This window comes from Amblyomma mixtum, chromosome 1 (assembly GCF_055824585.1).
Source record: "Amblyomma mixtum isolate Tamu chromosome 1, ASM5582458v1, whole genome shotgun sequence".
In the NCBI taxonomy this organism is placed as follows: Eukaryota; Metazoa; Arthropoda; class Arachnida; order Ixodida; family Ixodidae; genus Amblyomma; species Amblyomma mixtum.
This window is the reverse complement of record NC_143012.1, coordinates 143,286,643-143,304,837: the sequence shown is the minus strand read 5'-3', so window position 1 is coordinate 143,304,837 and position 18,195 is coordinate 143,286,643. Positions and strand designations below refer to the sequence as shown.

Below are 18,195 nucleotides of genomic sequence, written 5' to 3'. Positions count from 1 at the left end.
ACTTTCTCCTGCGCTCGCACCGAAGTTAAAATTGCCCTAATTAACCAATGGGAGTCATTTTTGAGCAGATAGATAGCAGGAGCCTACAGGAATATCGAGTTGGGATGAATGCTTATACTGAATGTTTTAGTGAAAAACTGTGATATGCGAAAAAACTGGGTTCATAAACAGCTTCCCGTTTAAAAACCCTGGTTTGCAATAACTTCTGGGCATGGCATAGGTGCATGTTATCATTTTATTGGAATCTCTCAAAAACTATCTTTTTATTGCTTCAGGCCTGTACACTCTGTCGTATGGACTCGGAGAAAATATATTCCATTAGTTTTCGACTGGTCCGGAATACAAGTTGTTTCTTTGTCTTTCTGAACCAGGGCTTCTTCTGCATGGGAGACGCTCCGGGCTTTGTTTCCACCCGAAATTTTTCGGGGTTGGACGAAAGAAACTTCGAGGAGAGCCCGGTCGCCGATACACGAAAAACAGTCCTCGCTGTGTGCTACACATCGGGGACCACGGGCTTGCCAAAAGGCGCTGAGCTTAACCACTACAACTACGTGTGCAGCTTCTACACTACCAGGTATGCAAGGGTCGCAGAGCTTCATGCACTTTGCGTAGAGGACAACCGCCCCCGGCTATGCCTTTCTCCAGGAATTCAGTCACTCAGCTTAACGACCATCGGCAACATTGCCTTCTCGGAACATTTCCTGCCCAATCCGATATGTTCTTCTTGATTTCGACTAGGATGTCATTGACCTCTATATTTTTTTTAACCATTGAGCTCTCCTTGTGTCTTACGCACATCAGCACATGTGTCTATCTCTTCTTCTTCCGTACCGTCAGTCAGCGCGGTTTTGCCGTACCATTCTCTAAAGTTACACCTGTCATTTTTCTCCCCATAGGTCGGTGCGTTATCTTTAGTTTACGTTAGACGCTCCTCCTAAGAGTCCTCATTTCGGCTCCATTGACGAGTACCGGAACGAAAAGGACTGATTTACTTTTCTCTTGAAAGATACTGGAAAACTGATTTCGTGTTCTTAGAGTCTGCCAAATGCGCTCTACCTAATTCTTATTATTCCAGTTATTTCGCTCTCGTGACCCTGATATGTGGTCACTACTTGCCTGTATATTGTAACGTACTTGTTGACGAAGGGTGCTATAATACCAGGCAGGAAGAGAAACAATGCCAGGAAAGCTGAGGCAGCAATGGCGACCGATCCCTGACAGCGCGAGCACTACATCGTCGTCGTAAGCGATGCGCCACTTTGTAATGCTAAGGTGGAATCATACCCTCCTTATGAAAAAGAGGAGCGTTGTAATGATTCCCACAATATCGCTGTCGACTTAAGCGTAAAACAGAAAATAAACGAAAAACTAGCAATGTGTAGCAACTGAAGCACGGTACGACATCAACACGTTTGCCGTTACCGTGTATACTACGGCTTAAGCCACACAGCTTGCACAATGTCAGAGCTGGGCTGTCGGCTACGCGGTTGCGAGGCACCGTCCGGAAACACTTCACAGTTATCATCACTAGCACGCCATACAACTTTGTGAGGACCAAAATAGGGGCGGAGTAGTTCCTCAGACAAGCCTTGGCGACGGACAAGAGTGCACGCCCAGACTTTGTAACGTGAATTGAAGTCAGTCTGCCGGTGGCGAAGGTTGTAGCGGCCCGATGTGCACGTGGGCCAGCTGACGTGCTTGTTCAGCATTTTGGCAAATTGTTGGGCGCAAGGGGCGAGTTGGCCATCAGCTGGGCACGGGAGCATGGCACTACGTATGCTCTGGACATCACGTCCGCACACAAGGCGAAACGGTGGGATGCGCGTAGTTTCCTGGAGGGCGGTGTTGTAGGCGAAGTAGACATACGGCAGGACATCTTCCCATGTTTTGCGCTGGACATCTACAGCATGTCCGCAAGGGTCCTGTTCAATCTTTCTGTCAAGCCATTGTTCTGCGGATGGTAGGCTGTGGTCTTGCGGTGCATTGTGCAGCTCAACCGAAAAATGTGGGCGGTAAGCTTAACTGTAATCGTCGTTCCTCTATCGGTAACCAGGTACGAAGGGGAGCCATGTCGCAAAACGATGTTGTGAGTGAAAAACTTCGCGACTTCTGAAGCTATGTCACGAGGGACCGCCTTGTATTAAAAACCAGTGCTTAAGAACACAGACAGAGGACGAGACGAGGCAAACTGGGGGCGCTGATCTCTGTTCGTAAGCGTTGGTTTTTAACACGATGGATCACCAACAACTCGCACAACCCGCAGTTCTTCTACGGATCGCCTTGGTCTCGGCGTAATGAGTCAGATAGTCTGTAGCAACTATGATCCACTTATTGCCGCCCTGCGACCAGACATGGGCAGTATCGAAGATACATGTATCTTCGATACTATCTTTTGATACATTTTGTGTATCGGTATTAGGTATCGCGTGCTGAAATCTAGAGTATCGGAGTATCGGTATCGAAAATACATTTTTAGTGTATCGTGTATTTTACGATACTCGATACAGAAAAAAGACTTCCGCCGTCATGCTCAGAAGCTTACAGAAGCTGTTGTCGACTATGTCAGCACAACACAAGCCGCGCATTCTTCCGCACGCGAGGCAGTGGGATCATCGGCGCCAGCAGCATCAAATGCGTCAGTTGACGCATTCTTTTCATTTGAAGAGACAAGCGGTATAACCAGCCGTAGCTCTCAGAAGGCGTTAGTGAAGCTTCAGTTTCTCAATTATTTACAAGATCTTCGAGTTGATGTGGCTATGCTTCATTCTTATCCACTGATAAGAGGCGCCTTCGTCAAGTATAATACTGCGACGTGCTCGTCTGCTCCTGTTGAGAGGCTTTTTTCATTTGCCTCCCTTATAGCGCGCCCACATCACGGGGCTCTTTCGGACCGGCGGTTCGAGCAAATGTTGTTACTTAAGACCTTCAAGTAAACGTAACGAATACCTTTAGCCTAATAAAAACGTTCAGCCATTTTACTTGTTGTTTTAGTTCCAGCTTTTCAAGAATAGTTTCAGCTTCAGAAGTTTGTTATCGCAGTACTGGCAAACTAACTGTTCGGTTCCCAAGCGCACGGAGCTTGCATCATTTAGTTTGATCCAAGGCACAGGCCATCGGGTAAGTACTCTATAGTATCGAACCGAAAACAGAAAAAGTTTCACGTTTATTCATATAGCCAAGTGCTCACAGACTGGTTCGTATGAGGAACTTTGGGTTAAATGATTTTTCGCTAGGCTCCTTACGGAAGCGATCACTTCAACATATACCAGGTGTGCCAGCTAAATGTAACCAAACTTTTAAAAAAGGCAAAGTGTCCTAGTCATGCAGTGAAATCAACTCAGGGTTGTTCATAGTCGCGTGGCCTACTCTTGAGTATTTTTTTCGCTCTTCAAAGTTAATTAATTAGTTAAGTTTAATTAGCTACATTTTTAATTATTAACTTCCGGAAGAAAGTGTCAATGCAAAAGTTTTAGATCACCTCGAAAAACCGCTAGCAGTGCTGTTTCCGTCAAGTTACGATTTACGTTGCTTCATTTATTGGCCTTGAAAGAAAAGTGTCACGTGACCAGCTGCTCGCTCACTTCTCTGCCCCAATGTGCACCCAAAGTCTCATCGAGGTGAGGACTTCAGAAAAAGCGGATTTTATTCTTTAAGGCGCGTCTTGGGAGGTTGAAGTGGCAGAGTTGTCATGTGGAAGCTTTTTCTTATTGTGCGGGTTATGGTTAAAGGGCGGTAAAAAAACTACTTTACGTAAATATTACTTTGCTGCAAATGTCTCAGTAAGCTGTTTCTCGAAGCGATCTACAACTTTTCCATTGACACTTTGTTCCTACAACTTTTCCATTGAGATTTTGTTCCTGAAGTCAATAAATAAAAAGTTAGCTAATTAAGCTTAACTAATTAGTCAACCTTGAAGAATGAAAAAAATACTGCGGACTAGGTCACGCGACTCTAAACAACCCTCATTTGGTTTCAGACGGCTAGGACACCCCGTGTTTTTTAAAAGCTTCGTTACATTTAGCTGGGACACCTGGTATATGGCTTTAGTCCAAATTAAAGTTCTAACAAGGCCAAGTGCGCAGACAGCGGAGCTTCAACAGATCCATGCCGTCGGATTCATTTATAAGTCCTTTCAGGAAAAGTGCTCCATAGAAATACACTAAAGGTTACAGAAACCACGCGTACATTTGCTAAGTTCTCCAATTATATTACCGGAATTATTAGACAGTGATTTCAGTTATGTAAACTTTGTTAGTCGTAATATAACCTGTATTATATTTGATATTTTAGTGATGTATCGAAGTATCGAAGATACAGTATCGAGTATCTGTATCGAAAATTGATTTCGGTTCTGTATCTTGTATCTGTATTGGAGATACAATTTTCAAAGATCCATGCCTATTTGGTCGAACGGAGTGCGACGGGCTGTAACGGGCCTCTAAAACTCCGCCGGCTTAAGCGGTGGCGTCTTCCGGCGCTGGCATTCACAGTAACTTTTAAAAAACCCTGCCGGCTTAAGTGGGGGCGTATTCCGGCGCTGGCATTCACAGTAACTTTTAAAAAACCCCGCCGGCTTAAGTGGTGGCGTATTCCGGCGCTGGCATTCACGGTAACTTTTGAAAAACCCTGCAGGCTTAAGTGGTGGCGTCTTCCGGCGCTGGCATTCACGGTATCTTTTGAAAAACCCTGCAGGCTTAAGTGGTGGCGTCTTCCGGCGCTGGCATTCACGGTATCTTTTGAAAAACCCCGCCGGCTTAAGTGGTGGCGTCTTCCGGCGCTGGCATTCACGGTATCTTTTGAAAAACCCTGCAGGCTTAAGTGGTGGCGTCTTCCGGCGCTGGCATTCACGGTATCTTTTGAAAAACCCCGCCGGCTTAAGTGGTGGCGTCTTCCAGCGCTGGCATTCACGGTATCTTTTGAAAAACCCTGCAGGCTTAAGTGGTGGCGTCTTCCGGCGCTGGCATTTACGGTAACTTTTGATCTGGAGTTTGACAGCCGTAGAGAGTCCAGACCATTAATACAAGTTCCGCACTCTGGTGAGCGTTCCTGAGAAGCTGAAGTGGCCAGATGTGGGCACATCGTGGCAGGCAAAAAGAATGTCAGCTCGGAGATCGGCTGGAATTCCGAGAAGTTCTTTCGTGGCCTCTGGAATTCTTCTTGTATAAGAGACCTTGCCGGAAACAAAAGTTGCCAAGACGTCGAGAGAAGTGGCGCAGTGTAGTCGTACCGCTACCTTCAAGGGTGCCAATTATAGGGTGAATGTCCTCGTCCGCCCGCTGCCGGCACTGACGAACCCTCCCTTGAAAACGTCGACATCAACTGCCGCCTGTCCCGGAAGTAACGACTGGCTTTGAAGCGACTGCTGCTGGAATTCAAGAAGTGCTTCGCTTCATCCTCGAAGGTTCGTCAAGCGCCCATCACGTAACACCGCATCATCACCTATGATGATGCTCACCCTACACGATAGCAGCATTGTCGTACTTCTGCTGCAAAACGAAAACTCATCCAAACGCAGGTTCAGGAAATGCTTGACGATGGCGTCGTCAGTCCGTGGTCCTCAAAGTCTGTGGTCCTCACCTGTCATCCTTGTTCGGAACAAGGGCGGCAGTCTTGTGTCGACTATCGAAAATCGAACAGTGTGACCAAAAAGGACGTCTATCCGCTCCCGCGCACTGACGACTCGCTGGACAGATTACGGCGTGCTAGTACTTCTCTTCCATTGACTTCAAGAGCGGCTACTGGAAAATTGAAGTAGACAAACGGGAAGGCGCAAAAACTGCTTTGTGATTGTAGATGGCCTCTATGAATTCGAAGTTCTTCCTTTTGGCTTGTGCTCTGCCTCGGCTACGTTTCAACAGATGGTAAGCACCGTCCTTACAGGCCTCAAGTGGCAAAGCTGTCTTGTTTACTTGGACGATGTCGTCTTTTTTCGGAAACGTTTGGTGAGCATCTCCAGCACCAGCGGGCTGTCCTGGATGCCCTCCGCTTGGCTGACATTACGGTGAAGCCCCAGAAGTGCCATTATCAGTCTGTAATTTTTCAAGTAGCTGGCGCCCTCCTTCGTATAGAATATTTCTGCCTATACCTCATTTTCTTTTGAAAACTTTTAGGCTGCCTCCATTCTTTAAAGGATGCTCTATTCTCGCCATATTATAGTTCCTTATATCAGCTACCTTGCGCTTTTTATGAGGTTCTGAACTCTGCGACTTCTGTCATTTGTTTTGGATGGTTTCATCCTTTAATTCTTTAATCCTTAATCCTTTCTTTCGTTTGCTAAAAGAGCTTAGTGGCATCGCGTCTAACTGTACTGCCACCTGTGTCTGTTGCTTGATCCATAATGGTATCTCTGTGATTATCCTCGACTGTTTGAGCGCTAAGGCCGTCTTCCTAGCTTAAGGACGAACATCTGTAGTGGTGAGAGATAGTTAATACTAACTCTCCCTCTTACCGCTATCTCGTGATGGGCTTCCTCCTTACTACTTTCGTCCGTCCTCTCGTCAAGTCAGGGCTAACTGGAGTCCTTACTATCCTAAACTCACTGCATCGCACCTTCTCATGGTGGGCGAACCGCGGTGACCCCACAATATTGTCACGTAGTGGTGACGGCAGTGAGTAGGGCACCGAAGAGGGCCTCGAAAATAAAGTGTTTAGGGCTGACTCACGCCCAAAAAGGACTAAATGCCTCGGCTGCGGCGATAGTCAGCAAGCGTGCGAAAGAACGCCCGCCGCTCACGGTCGGGTTCAATTCATAGCGCCCTGTAAGCTTTCTCGATACACATAAAGAACAGTCTCGAACAAAGCAGAACCGCTCCCGCATTTCTGCGATCATTCGAGATAAATTTTGTCGCATTTTGTAGCACAAAGTCATAAAGCCGTAAGAAGTGGCATTGAGCATGACAAAAATTATTAGAAAACTTTGAGGCAATATGACGCCTGTTTCACCTCTAGTCACGCCAATAGGGCGCACTCACGGCCACTTCCGCTGGTGCCATTTGCGGAAGAAGGTATTCATGATCCGTAACATATTTCATTCGTTCTGTAAACTAACAAAAATGCTCCCTGGCAGTCCGAGAACCTCTGCCATAGTCACCAGCTGCCTAATCTTATGCCTGAATCTTGCCTACGCTGGCATTGAAGTTGCTTATCAGTACAGTTTATTGTGCATATTTTTTTTACTCATTACCGGTTACACCTATTCATCGGAGATTTTCACTATGTTCTCATCACGGCTGGATGCCCGCGCGTGTGCCTCTGCCACTTTAAATTTGTAAAGATTAATATGCTAAATTAGGTTGACTGGAAACCTATCGTTAATGGTATAGAATTCTTCTATGTTGCCAGAAAATTACTAATTGCTCGGAGATCCCACTCTTAGCTCTCGTCTGCCCGCTAAACCACAAAAGAATAGGGAAGCCACGACGGAGCGTTTGTGGCAAACCGGGTGCACAGAATTTAATTCCTGCGTGCAAGCTGAGGCACGAGCTGGTGTCTGTCAAAGACAAGATAAAGAAAGAGAAGTTTCCTGGAGTCATCTACAAGATTCCCTGCGCAGATTGCGACTACAGCTATATCGGCGAGAGCGGGAATTTCGAGAGACGATTGAGGGACCACAAGAACGACGTCAGGAACAAGAGGATGCTTCTAATGCACTTGCGAAACACGTGAAAGCCGCGACGAACAGAATAGCCTGGGAAGTAGCTTCAGTCATCGCAGGAGAAAAGAATTGGCTGTCACGTCGATATCTGGAATCCCTAATAATTCAAACAACGGAAAAAACCCTTAACCACAACACAGGCAATCTCCCGCCTACGTAAGCAAGATGCTTGGCGCGATTACCGCAGCGCACTTAAGCGATGTGCTTTGGGCTTTCTGCCCAGTGATCAAGGCTTCCGTAGGGAAGCCGAAACGTCTTCGTCTTCATATTAAACAACAACCTTGGAGTCAGCGTTCCTTCTATTGAATTCATGAATATTCTTCCCGACCACGCGAGTTTTCGTCGAACGTTAGATTTCTACACAAAGCTTCCCGTGATGCACAAGGCGACGCACCACATAGACACTACCGGACCACCTGTCGCAGCTCGACCCAGACGGCTTGCTGGACAGAGGCTCGAAATCATCCGCCATGAGTTTGAACATATGCTCCAGCTCGGCATTATTCGGCCGTCTTCCAGGAATTGGTCATCTGCTCTGCATCCGGTTCCTAAACAAGAATCGGGAGACTGGCGGCATACTGGCAATTACCGTGCCCTAAACGCTAGGACTACGCCCGATCAATATCCACTGCCTCACATTCATGACTTCAGTGCCCGTCTCGCCGGGACCCAAATCTACAGCAAAATCGATCTGTTGACCGCCTACCACCAAATCCCAGTCGAGCCAAGTGACATCCGCAAGACTGCAATAACAACGCCTTTCGGCTTCTTCGAATTTGTGCGCATGCCATATAGCTAGAAAAACGCGGCACAGACATTCCAATGCTTCATGGACGAGGTCACGCGCGGACTGCCCTTTGTGTTCGTGTACCTGGACGATATATTGGTGGCCAGCAACACACGAGTTGAACACGAGAACCACCTCCGTCTCCTCTTCGAACGCCTTGACGAACATCGACTGGTGCTTAAACCTCAAAAGTGCATCTTCGGCGTCGAAAGCCTCGACTTCCTTGGACATCGTGTCACATCTCAGGGTATCCTGCCGCTGGACTGATGTTCCTCAGCCACTTCCTTATTCGTGAGGAAAAGGCGGAGGCTTTTATTTGTTTGGTCGGGATCCTCGGCATCCTTGCCCTGCCAAGGATGGCCGCTGAGGCTACCTGACCTTTTTAAAGCTTTTACCATTAGCCATTACTAAATCTCGTTTTCCCCATTATTACTAGGTAGTTAAATTTTTAGGCCCTTTAAACTACTGAGAGCTTCCACATTTTTATTAAATCTCACAGAAAACAGTTCCTATACCTTGTGTTTGGCGCATGATGGCCTTAGCTGCCTATGTGCCATTAAACCCAACACAACACAACCAGAGTGCAAGCAGTCATGGACTTTCTCGGCCCAACTTCCTTCCGCGAGTTTCTCGGCCTCATCAATTTCCATCGGCGCTTTATCCTCTCCTGTGTCCAAATTCTCCAGCCACTCACTGACCTACTCCGCGGTGACTCAAAGAAGGCCAAGCAGTTTTGCTGGAAACAGGAACACGCCGACGCTTTTCTCAAGCGAAGCAGCAGCTGGCCGACGCCACCCTCCTGATGCACCCTCTTCCGAATGCCCAAACACGTCTGATGGTGGACGCTTCAACAACAGCAGTAGGGGCGGTCCTTCAGCAGCACGACGGCTGCACGTGCCAACCAGTTGGCTTCTTCTCAAAGCGCCTCAAGCCCGCGGAGGTACGGTACACCACCTTTGGAAGAGAGATGCTGGCAATATACTGCGCTACAAGCATTTTCGCTTTTTTTCTCGAAGGCTGCACTTTTTATATCCTAAGGGACCACAAGCCTCTAACCTTCGTGTTCAAAAACAACAGCTCTTCCTACTCCGAACGTGAACACCGACAGCTGACTCTCATCTCAGAATTTACCACTGACATCCGCCACCTCCCAGGTCCCGAGAATGAAGCAGCCGGCGCACTTTCCCGAATTGACGCACTCTCTACCAATCCTGCCTCCATGGATTTCGAAGCGCTCGCCGCCGCCCAAGTCGATGATCCTGATCTATGCAAGCTACGTAACGGAAATTCGTCGCTGGTACCGGCAGAAATAGCGCTTCCGTACACCACGTGCAAGGTGACGTGCGACACCTCTAAAGCAAACCCGCGACCTTTCGTGCCGCTCATCTTCCGACGAGCGGTGTTCGATTCGCTCCACAACATCAGCCGTCCTGGAATCCGCGCCACGCACCGACTCATAACCGACCGCTTTGTTTGGCCTAGTGTCAACGTGGACGTTCGGCGCTGGGCACAGACATGCCAGAAGTGCCAGTGCTCCAAAGTCACTCGCCACACGCGGACAGCGCACCAGCCGTTTCAACTGCCTGAGTCCCGTTTCGACCACGTACATTTGGACCTGGTAGGGCCATTGCCCCCTTGCCAAGGCTTCAGATACCTTCTGACGTGCGTCGATAGATACTCGAGGTGGCCAGAAGCCATCCCGCTCACGGACATCAGCGCCGAAACTGTCGCTCAACCTTTCATCGCGACATGGGTATCACGCTTTGGGTGCCCGCTTCGTCTTACAACTGATCGAGGCAGACAGTTTCAAAGCAGCCTATTCTCCGCGCTCTCAAGGCTTCTCGGCGCGCGCGTCTACAACACTACTGCATACCACCCATCAAGCAACGGCATGGTGGAGCGCCTGCACCGACAGCTGAAAGCCTCCCTGACTGCGAAGCTCGACCGGCAGCACTGAGTGGAAAAGGTACCTCTCGTGCTCTTAGGCCTGCGATCCACCATAAAAGAGGACCTAGGATTCTGGGCAGCAGAAATGTTGTACGGATCGCCGTTCCGCCTTCCCGGAGAATTCTTCGGAGAGCAGCCTAGCACCACGCTAACCCCAGCCCAGCACATAGAGCGCCTGCAAGCTTGGCTCCAGCAGCTCCGGCCGGCAGCCCCGCGCTCCCCCACGCAGCAGAAAGTATTCAAGTTTCCCACTATGGACTCTGCAAAGCACGTGTTTGTGCGCCGCGACTTGGTCAAAGCCCCACTCACGCCAGCCTACGACGGGCCGTTCCGGGTGCTGCCGTTCGGCGAGAAAACAGCAACCATCGATGTTGGCGGGAGGCAGGAAACCATCAGCCTGGACCCCTTAAAGCCAGCGCATTTGGAAGCGGTTATCCTGTCCCCTTAACCATTTTCATTTTTTTTCCTATGCCTACCTAGTCTTTCCTCTTCTTTGCTCCGCACTTTAGGGGGGTGTGGGGGGGGAGGCCTGTGGGGGCGCGAGGAGTAAGAGCCGGCTACGCAGGTGCCGCGAGGAGGGGTCGCTGACTCGCCGGATATGCGCTTCGCGCGTGTCTTCAGATGCCCGCTCCCTTTCTCCCCGCGGCAGGAACAAATGGCTCGCCGCTCACCGCTATCGCCGCTTTCTCTCTCTCTCTCTTTCCCCCTCTCCTGTTGTCCCTTTCTTCCCGCGGGCGCTTCTTGGAAAATAAACCAGTCTGCACGGAAACTCTACGCTGTCGAGACGTCTCTTCGTTTGCTCTCGGACTTACCTGACGCGCGCTATAAGGTCGATGCCCACAAGATCAAACGGACAGGCAGCGCAAGGTAAAGGCTCCAATGGTCCACAAAGGTGCTGCGGTAGTGACTTGACGCGTTGGAAGTCAAGCCATGGGCGAATTCACTTTCGTAGAAAGGTGTACATGCCGCGCCAGTAGTACCGGTGCCGAAGTCGCGTGTACGTTTTTATGACACCAGCATGAGCGTTCCGGTGTTCGGCATAAAATGATGCGCAGACTTCAGAGCGTAAGTGGCGAGCTATAACAAGTAGCCATCTTCGACCATCTTGCATATAATTCCGGCGCTAAAGAAGACCGTCTTGCAGAGTGAAGTGGACGGCTTGACGACGAAGCGAGCTGGAGGGCGCTGGCGTAGTGCGGCCGGAAAGGAGGTGCACGAGAGAGGTTATCCAGGCGTCTTTGCGCTGCTCCAGATGCATGTCTCGAGGGCGTAATGAAGAGACCACGACATCAGTGCTAGAGAGGGTCGCATCGTCTGCAAGTAGCTGTGACTGGGAGATGGCGTCGGCGTCAGAGTGCTTGCGTCCCCAATGGCAGATTACTCAAATGTCGTGCTACTGAAGTCGCAGTGCCTAACGACAAAGTCGGCCGGATGGATCCTTCAAGGACGACAGCCTGCACAAAGCATGGTGATCGGTGACTACGTCGAACAGGCGGTCTTAGAGATATGGTCGAAATTTGGTTATTGCTCATAAAATAGCAAAACATTGTTTTTTGGACACGGAATAATTGATCTCGGATTTAGTCAGCGTGCGGCTGGCGTAGGCGAGAAAATATTTATAAATCTAGGCTTCTGTTAAGCAAGCACAGCACCAATGCCGATGCCACTAGCACCCGTGTGGATCTCGTTTGGAGCGTCCGGGTCGTTATGGCAAAGTATGGGTGGTGAAGTAAGGAGCCGGCGCAATGTAGTGAAAGCATCATCACATTTGGAGCACCATGACGATAAGAAATTCTGGGCTTGAAGTCGTGTCAAAGGTGGAATGGTGGTGGCAAGATTCCGGATGAAGCGCTAAAAATATGAGCATAGGCCAATAAAACTCCGCAGTTCATTGGGCGTGGACTGCTTCGGAAACTCGGCAGCCGCACGAAGTTTTGCGGGAAGCGGAAGGATGCCGTGTTTAGAGACGACGTGACCGAGGATGGTCAGTGGGTGAGCTCCGAAATGGCATTTTTTTTTCAAATTTAATTGCAGCCCGGCGGTGGTAAGGCAAGTTAGCACTTGGCGCAGACGAGTCAGATTTGTCGAGAAGTCGGCCGAAAACACGACGACGTCGTCAAGGTAGCAGAGGCACGTCTCCAGCGTAGGCCACGCTGGACATTATCCATCAGGCAATGCAAAGCCCAAATGGCATTACGTTAAAATCATATAACCCATTAATTAATTTATTTATTTCGCTACTATCAGGGCCGTTGAGGCGTTACAGATAGGAGTTACAGGCGTTACGAATGCCTTTTTTTCGCGGTCGTCTTCGGCCATGGGTATTTTCCAATAACCAGATCTCAGATCGGGTGAAAAAAATTATGCTCCTTGTTGGGAATCGAGGACGTCATCTATGCGTGACAGAAGATAAACGTCTTTCGTGGTTCCAGTGTTCAGCCGTCGATAATCCACGCAAAATCGGATAGAGCCGTCTTTCGTTCGAACGAGAACGACCAGGAAAGATCATGGACTCTTCGAGGGCTGTACTAACCCGCTCTCTAACATTTCGTCCACCTGCTCGGGTATGAAGCGACGCTCCGAAGCTGACAAACGATATGGTCGCTGGCACAGAGGAGGATGGCTGTCAGTACCGATGGTATGTGTGACAGCGGAAACACGGCAGAGTGGAGTTTAACGCGCATCAAAAGGCGAACTAAATTCGCACAAAAGGGCGAACAGCTGGTCACGGCCCGTCGAATGAAGGTCTCGATCGATAGCACTATACACAACATCAGAAGATGGTCGGTGTGACAGGGGAGCCGGGGTTAGAGCATCGAGCGACGGCATAGGAGCGGCCTCGATGTTGTAGAGGACTTGTAGAGATTCAGCGGATGCTACGTATTCATCGCATTCAACACGAAGCAGAGTCATAGGAGAGGGTAGATGATTGCTGGTGAGCACGGTTGCTGTTCCGGAGGTCACCGTGAGGACAGTGAAGGGAAGCGGTAGGTTCGTGCGGTTAACGAACAATTTCGAGGGACTAAAGAGCAGAGGTGTGACAGGTGGGTCGGCTGGAGAGACACACCACCGGGAGACTACAACGGACGAGGAAGGAGGAAGTTTGACATCATGGGAAAGAAGAAGTTTGTCCAGATATTCAGGGGTTTCGGCTGGGGAATAGTCGGGTAGGACAGAGAGAGTTCCGACAGTCCCACCCAAGAATGACGTCATGCGAGCAGGAGGAAAGTACCACGAACTCAATTGAGTACATGACGTCTTGGATAACAACGCGTTAGCAGTACGGAGTAAAATTGCAGAAAATGGTGTCAGAACTTTCTTGATGCGGCGCCAAAATTTCGCGTCCATAACTGATACGGCTGCTCCGGTGTCAATCAAGGCACACGTCGCAACACAGTCTACGACCACATCAACGACGTTGGCGGGGGACGTCAGAGGCCTTGTAAAGTTCGCTGAAGGCGTAGCTCTTGCGTCGGGGACTGCGCTCACTAGTTTTCCGCTTCGTTGGGGCTGACGCGGAGGCGCATCGGGGAGATGGAACGGCGCGGCGGAGAAGGAGAGCAGCGCGGCGTTGCGGACTGGCTGTCAGTTGGGAACGAAGACGGTGGCGGACTATGCTGCATGCGGCAGTGCTCCATGTAGGATCCGTGCGCAGATGGCGCCATGACGTGAGTAAGCGGATAGGGCTGACTGCTGCAGTAGCGAGCGACATGTCCTGCAATGCCACAGGCAAAACAAAATGGCCTGTCGTCGAGAGTGCGCCATGGACGACCGTAGGGAAGGGGTACCGGCGCCATGCGCGGCAACGACGATGGTGCGGGATCCCGATAGGACCGAACAGGTCGCTGTGCCAAAGGCGGCGGAGCTGCTGTGGCGTTGGAGAAATTGCCCGAGGAATGAGGGGCCGGGCGGGACAGAACGGCGGCGTATGTTAGCGGGGCAGCCACTGCCTGCTGAGGGACAGGTGGCACGGAATCCGCGATCTGCAGGGCGTCCGCTACCTCTGCCTGGATAGTCTGCTGAAAGGTCGGACGAAGTGCTGGTGACAGAGCTGGAGCCCCATGCACGAGCGCGAGTTGACGTGGGACTTCTTCACGGATGAACCGTTTCAACTCCTTCATGAACTGGGGCTCTCCAGCGACCACGACATCAGCGGTTAGTACCTCGGCCTGTCGTATAGGTTGACGAGCGAGGACGCGTTGCTTGCGGAGCTCTTCTTAGCTCTGGAACAAGCTGATGACGGAGGCAACGGTGTCCGGCTGCCTGGCAAGAAGCATTTGGAACACGTCCTCGTCGATGCCTTTCATCATGTGCCTGTCTTCTCGGCCTCAGACATTTCCGAGTTGACGCGCTTGCAAAGGTCCACCCCGTCTTCCACGTACCTGGTGAACGTCTCCCCCGGCTGCTGCGCCTGCTCACGCAAGCTATGTTCAGCGCGGAGCTTGCGCACACCAGGACGGCTAAATACCACGGCGAAGGTCGTCTTGAAAGCCGACCAGGTGGTGACGTCCGCTTGATGATTGCGGAACCAGAGGTTGACGACATCAGCAAGGTAGAAGATGACGTTGTTAATCTTCATTGAATCGTCCCAGCGGTTGTGCATACTTAGCCTCTCGTAGGACGCCAGCCAGTCTTCGACATTATTGTCGCCGGAGCCGATGAAGACAGCTGGGTCCCGCAGCCGAGGCATGACAGCGCAGATAACAGGTGCTGGCGGCGGCGGTGGTGGCGGTGCTGTGTGTCTTGGTATTTGGGTGGTAACGGTGCCGTTTCTCAGCTCCAGGACACCACCTCCACCACTTGCAATGGGTTTTTCGGGCACAAAACACAAAGCACAGCACAGCACAAAGTGCAGAACGGCGTTCACTAACAGTTGGCGGTTGCAGCAGCACCAACCTGAAGCGCGCGCTCGCCGGGAGCAGTTCCGCTGCCGCGAGAGCACTCCGTTATTAAAATCTTACACGAATGAACTACATGAAAGGGAAAGTTTTCACTGTTCTCCGAAGCGCTTTTTTGAATCCTAGATTGTTCCACGGTAATTTGAAGTGTGATGCAAATATGTCTACGCGGACTGTCCATTTGTTAGAATATAAGTATACTCTGAACGAATTAATTGCGTATTTAGGGAAGTGCACTTTAAATATAATGCCAACATTCAAATGCGATTACCCAAAGCTAGATTTCCGGCATTAAATTGTTTAAAGGGCAGTTTTAAGCGTGCTGCAAATATGCTTATGCGGAGTGCCCATTTGTTAGAATTCAAAAGGCTGATTATCCATAGAACTAAACGAAAGCTCAATTATTCTTTAAAATCTGTGCTCTTTTGTATAAATAAAACATAATAGCTGCCACTGTGTCCTGTCTGAACGAGAGCAAAGTATCGGTAACGTACTTCTTGGCAACGGTCAGGCACGGCTTACGCAGTGTAGGAATAGCTCACAGGTGCCGAAAGTGTACAACTGGAGGCAGCATTTTCGGGAAAAATATGGCTCCTTAGGCAGCGCCGCTGATAGGAACGAAGATCAAAAGTGTAGTACTGGTCCAAAAAACGTGTCATGTGAGTGGACGCTGTTTGCATACACATCCGCGGCTACAATTCGACATGATTAATGTGTTTCTGCAGTGTCGTTATCTCTTTCGCTTTTAGGGAACCTGTGTGTTGATGTACACCAAGCCGCGATGAAACATCCGCACCGCAGGACAGCAATTCGGTGAACGCGCCGGACGGAGACTATAAGTGACTGGCATTTTAAAATCAATCAAATAGTTGCTTTAACAGATACGCTCGAAAAAAGAAAATTACACCCGATGTATATACCCGAGAACACTTCAGGGCTAAAGAAAACACTGAAACTAAATCACAGGGCACTGCAGCGATCTTTACACACAAAAGTGATGATGATACCTTCTAGGGACCGAGAGAAAGCAGCATGAATTAGCGCAGAAAGGTGAGGTAATAACATTGTAGCTAGAATTTAGCGAGCAAAATGACTATAGGTAAAATCCTGATAGCAAAGAACATATCACAGTTGTCATTTTACGGCAAGAAAGTACATACCAGGCGAGTAGGGACTCTGTCAAGTTTTAGAGACGTTTTATAAAAAATTATTTTGGGAAATTCGACATATTGATACAGCTCAGAAGTGGACGAAGAAGAAGTGCTTCGCCATCTCGCATGTGACGAGGAAGAAGAAGTGGTTCGTCTTCTTGCTGGTGACCGCTCGGCAGACTGGAGCAGTTCTTGTGTCTCTGTGTGCTGTGTAATATTCGTGACAAATCTGGTGGAGGTGCTGGGTACGCTTCCAGACCCGCGTAGGCTACCGACCAATACGGATCTCACCCCAGTTCACCAGCGCCGTGGCCGCCGCCTCCGTGGAGCGTCCCCTGAATTTGGACTCCTTCCGGCTGCAACCAGGGCGACGCAACCCCGGCCTTCGGAGGCACCAGCTGCCATGGCAACTGAGACCACGCTCCCGGCGCACATCCTCTGTCATCAGCCACGAACACCCCCGTCGTTTCATGGCGACGTGTTCGAGGACGCCGAGGATTGGCTCGAGATATTCGAACGGGTTGCCCGTTACAACGGCTGGAGTGACAACCGTAAGCTCCACAATGTCTATTTTGCACTTGAAGAGTCGGCTCGGACATGGTTCGAAAATCATGAAGCTTCGTTTACGTCCTGGGAAGCTTTCTGCCGCAATCTTAAAGCCACTTTTCCGAATGCAGACCGTCGAGAGCGAGCAGAAGCTGCGTTACACTCGCGCAACCAACGCCACAACGAGAGTGTACGCATGTACTACGAGGACATGACTCGCCTTTTTAAGCGCGCGGATCCCAACATGACAGAAGACAAGAAGCTTCGCCACCTCATGCGGGGTGTCAAGCAAGAGCTCTTCGCAGGACTCGTGCGCAGCCCACCAAGCACTGTGGCAGAGTTCCTCACCGAGGCGGCAACTATGGAGAAGACGCTGGAACAGCGAGCCCGCCAGTACAATCGCGACGTCAACATCTTCGGGCCTGATCCCATCTCCATGCCTCCCGGTATCGACGCGGCCTTTCTACGCGGGCTGGTCCGATCTGTCGTCAGAGAGGAACTGCAGGCCTTCCGTACGCCGTCCGAGACGCCATCTTTCACGCCACTGAGCGAAGTCATCCGGGACGAGGTGCGCCTGGCAGCACAACAGCACCAGATTTCCGAGGTTCCTCGCCAGCCTGATGCAAGGCCCACGTATGCGTCCGTCCTGCGCCAGGCCCCTGGGTACGACGTCACTGCCGCGACTCCAGCAGTGCTCTCGTCGAGCTCCCCTCGTGGTGACGCTCCGCCAGCCTATCAGCGGCCGCGAAAGAGTGAAGTGTGGCGTGCCCCGGATCGTCGGCCCCTCTGCTATCACTGTGGCGAGGCGGGTCACCTCTACAGGGCGTGCCCATACCGCCGCGTGGGCCTGCGTGGTTTCGCGCCGGACGACCCGTGCCCTCAGAACGGGGAACGACCGCAGGAGAAAGCATTCCATCTGTCGTCGCGCCAGAACCACATCACGTCAGGCCACCAGGAGGCTCGATCACCGTCGCCGCGACGCTACCGTTCTCCAAGCCCCCGTCAAGCCGCAGGCTACTCCGGACGCCGTTCTCCCAGTCCACGCCGGGAAAACTGATTCCAGCGGCCTCTGGAGGCAAGGCCGCTGATGCCGGGACTTGTGAAGATCCTCCTGCGCCACTACCACGCGACGATGTTTCTCCGGGAGCGAGTAGCGACAGCATCCGACGCGCTACTTCCGATTTGTGCGTCAAAATTGACGGAATCGACGTG

The 18,195-nt window shown here is 50.6% G+C and overlaps 1 protein-coding gene across 6 annotated transcripts in view; it reads left to right on the top strand.

Annotated features, from left to right (window-relative positions):
• The window catches only part of LOC149367815 (putative 4-coumarate--CoA ligase 3), a 113,566-nt gene that overhangs the window by 29,556 nt on the left and 65,815 nt on the right, over positions 1-18,195 (top strand). For 5 of the 6 annotated variants that reach the window (XM_089557577.1, XM_089557566.1, XM_089557572.1 and 2 more), the window contains one exon: positions 372-574. The exons of the other annotated variant lie outside the window; for it this stretch is intronic. In XM_089557577.1, coding sequence (XP_089413703.1) covers positions 372-574 — 203 coding nt within the window. The remainder of the gene's footprint in view (positions 1-371; positions 575-18,195) is intronic. 6 annotated transcript variants of the gene reach the window in all.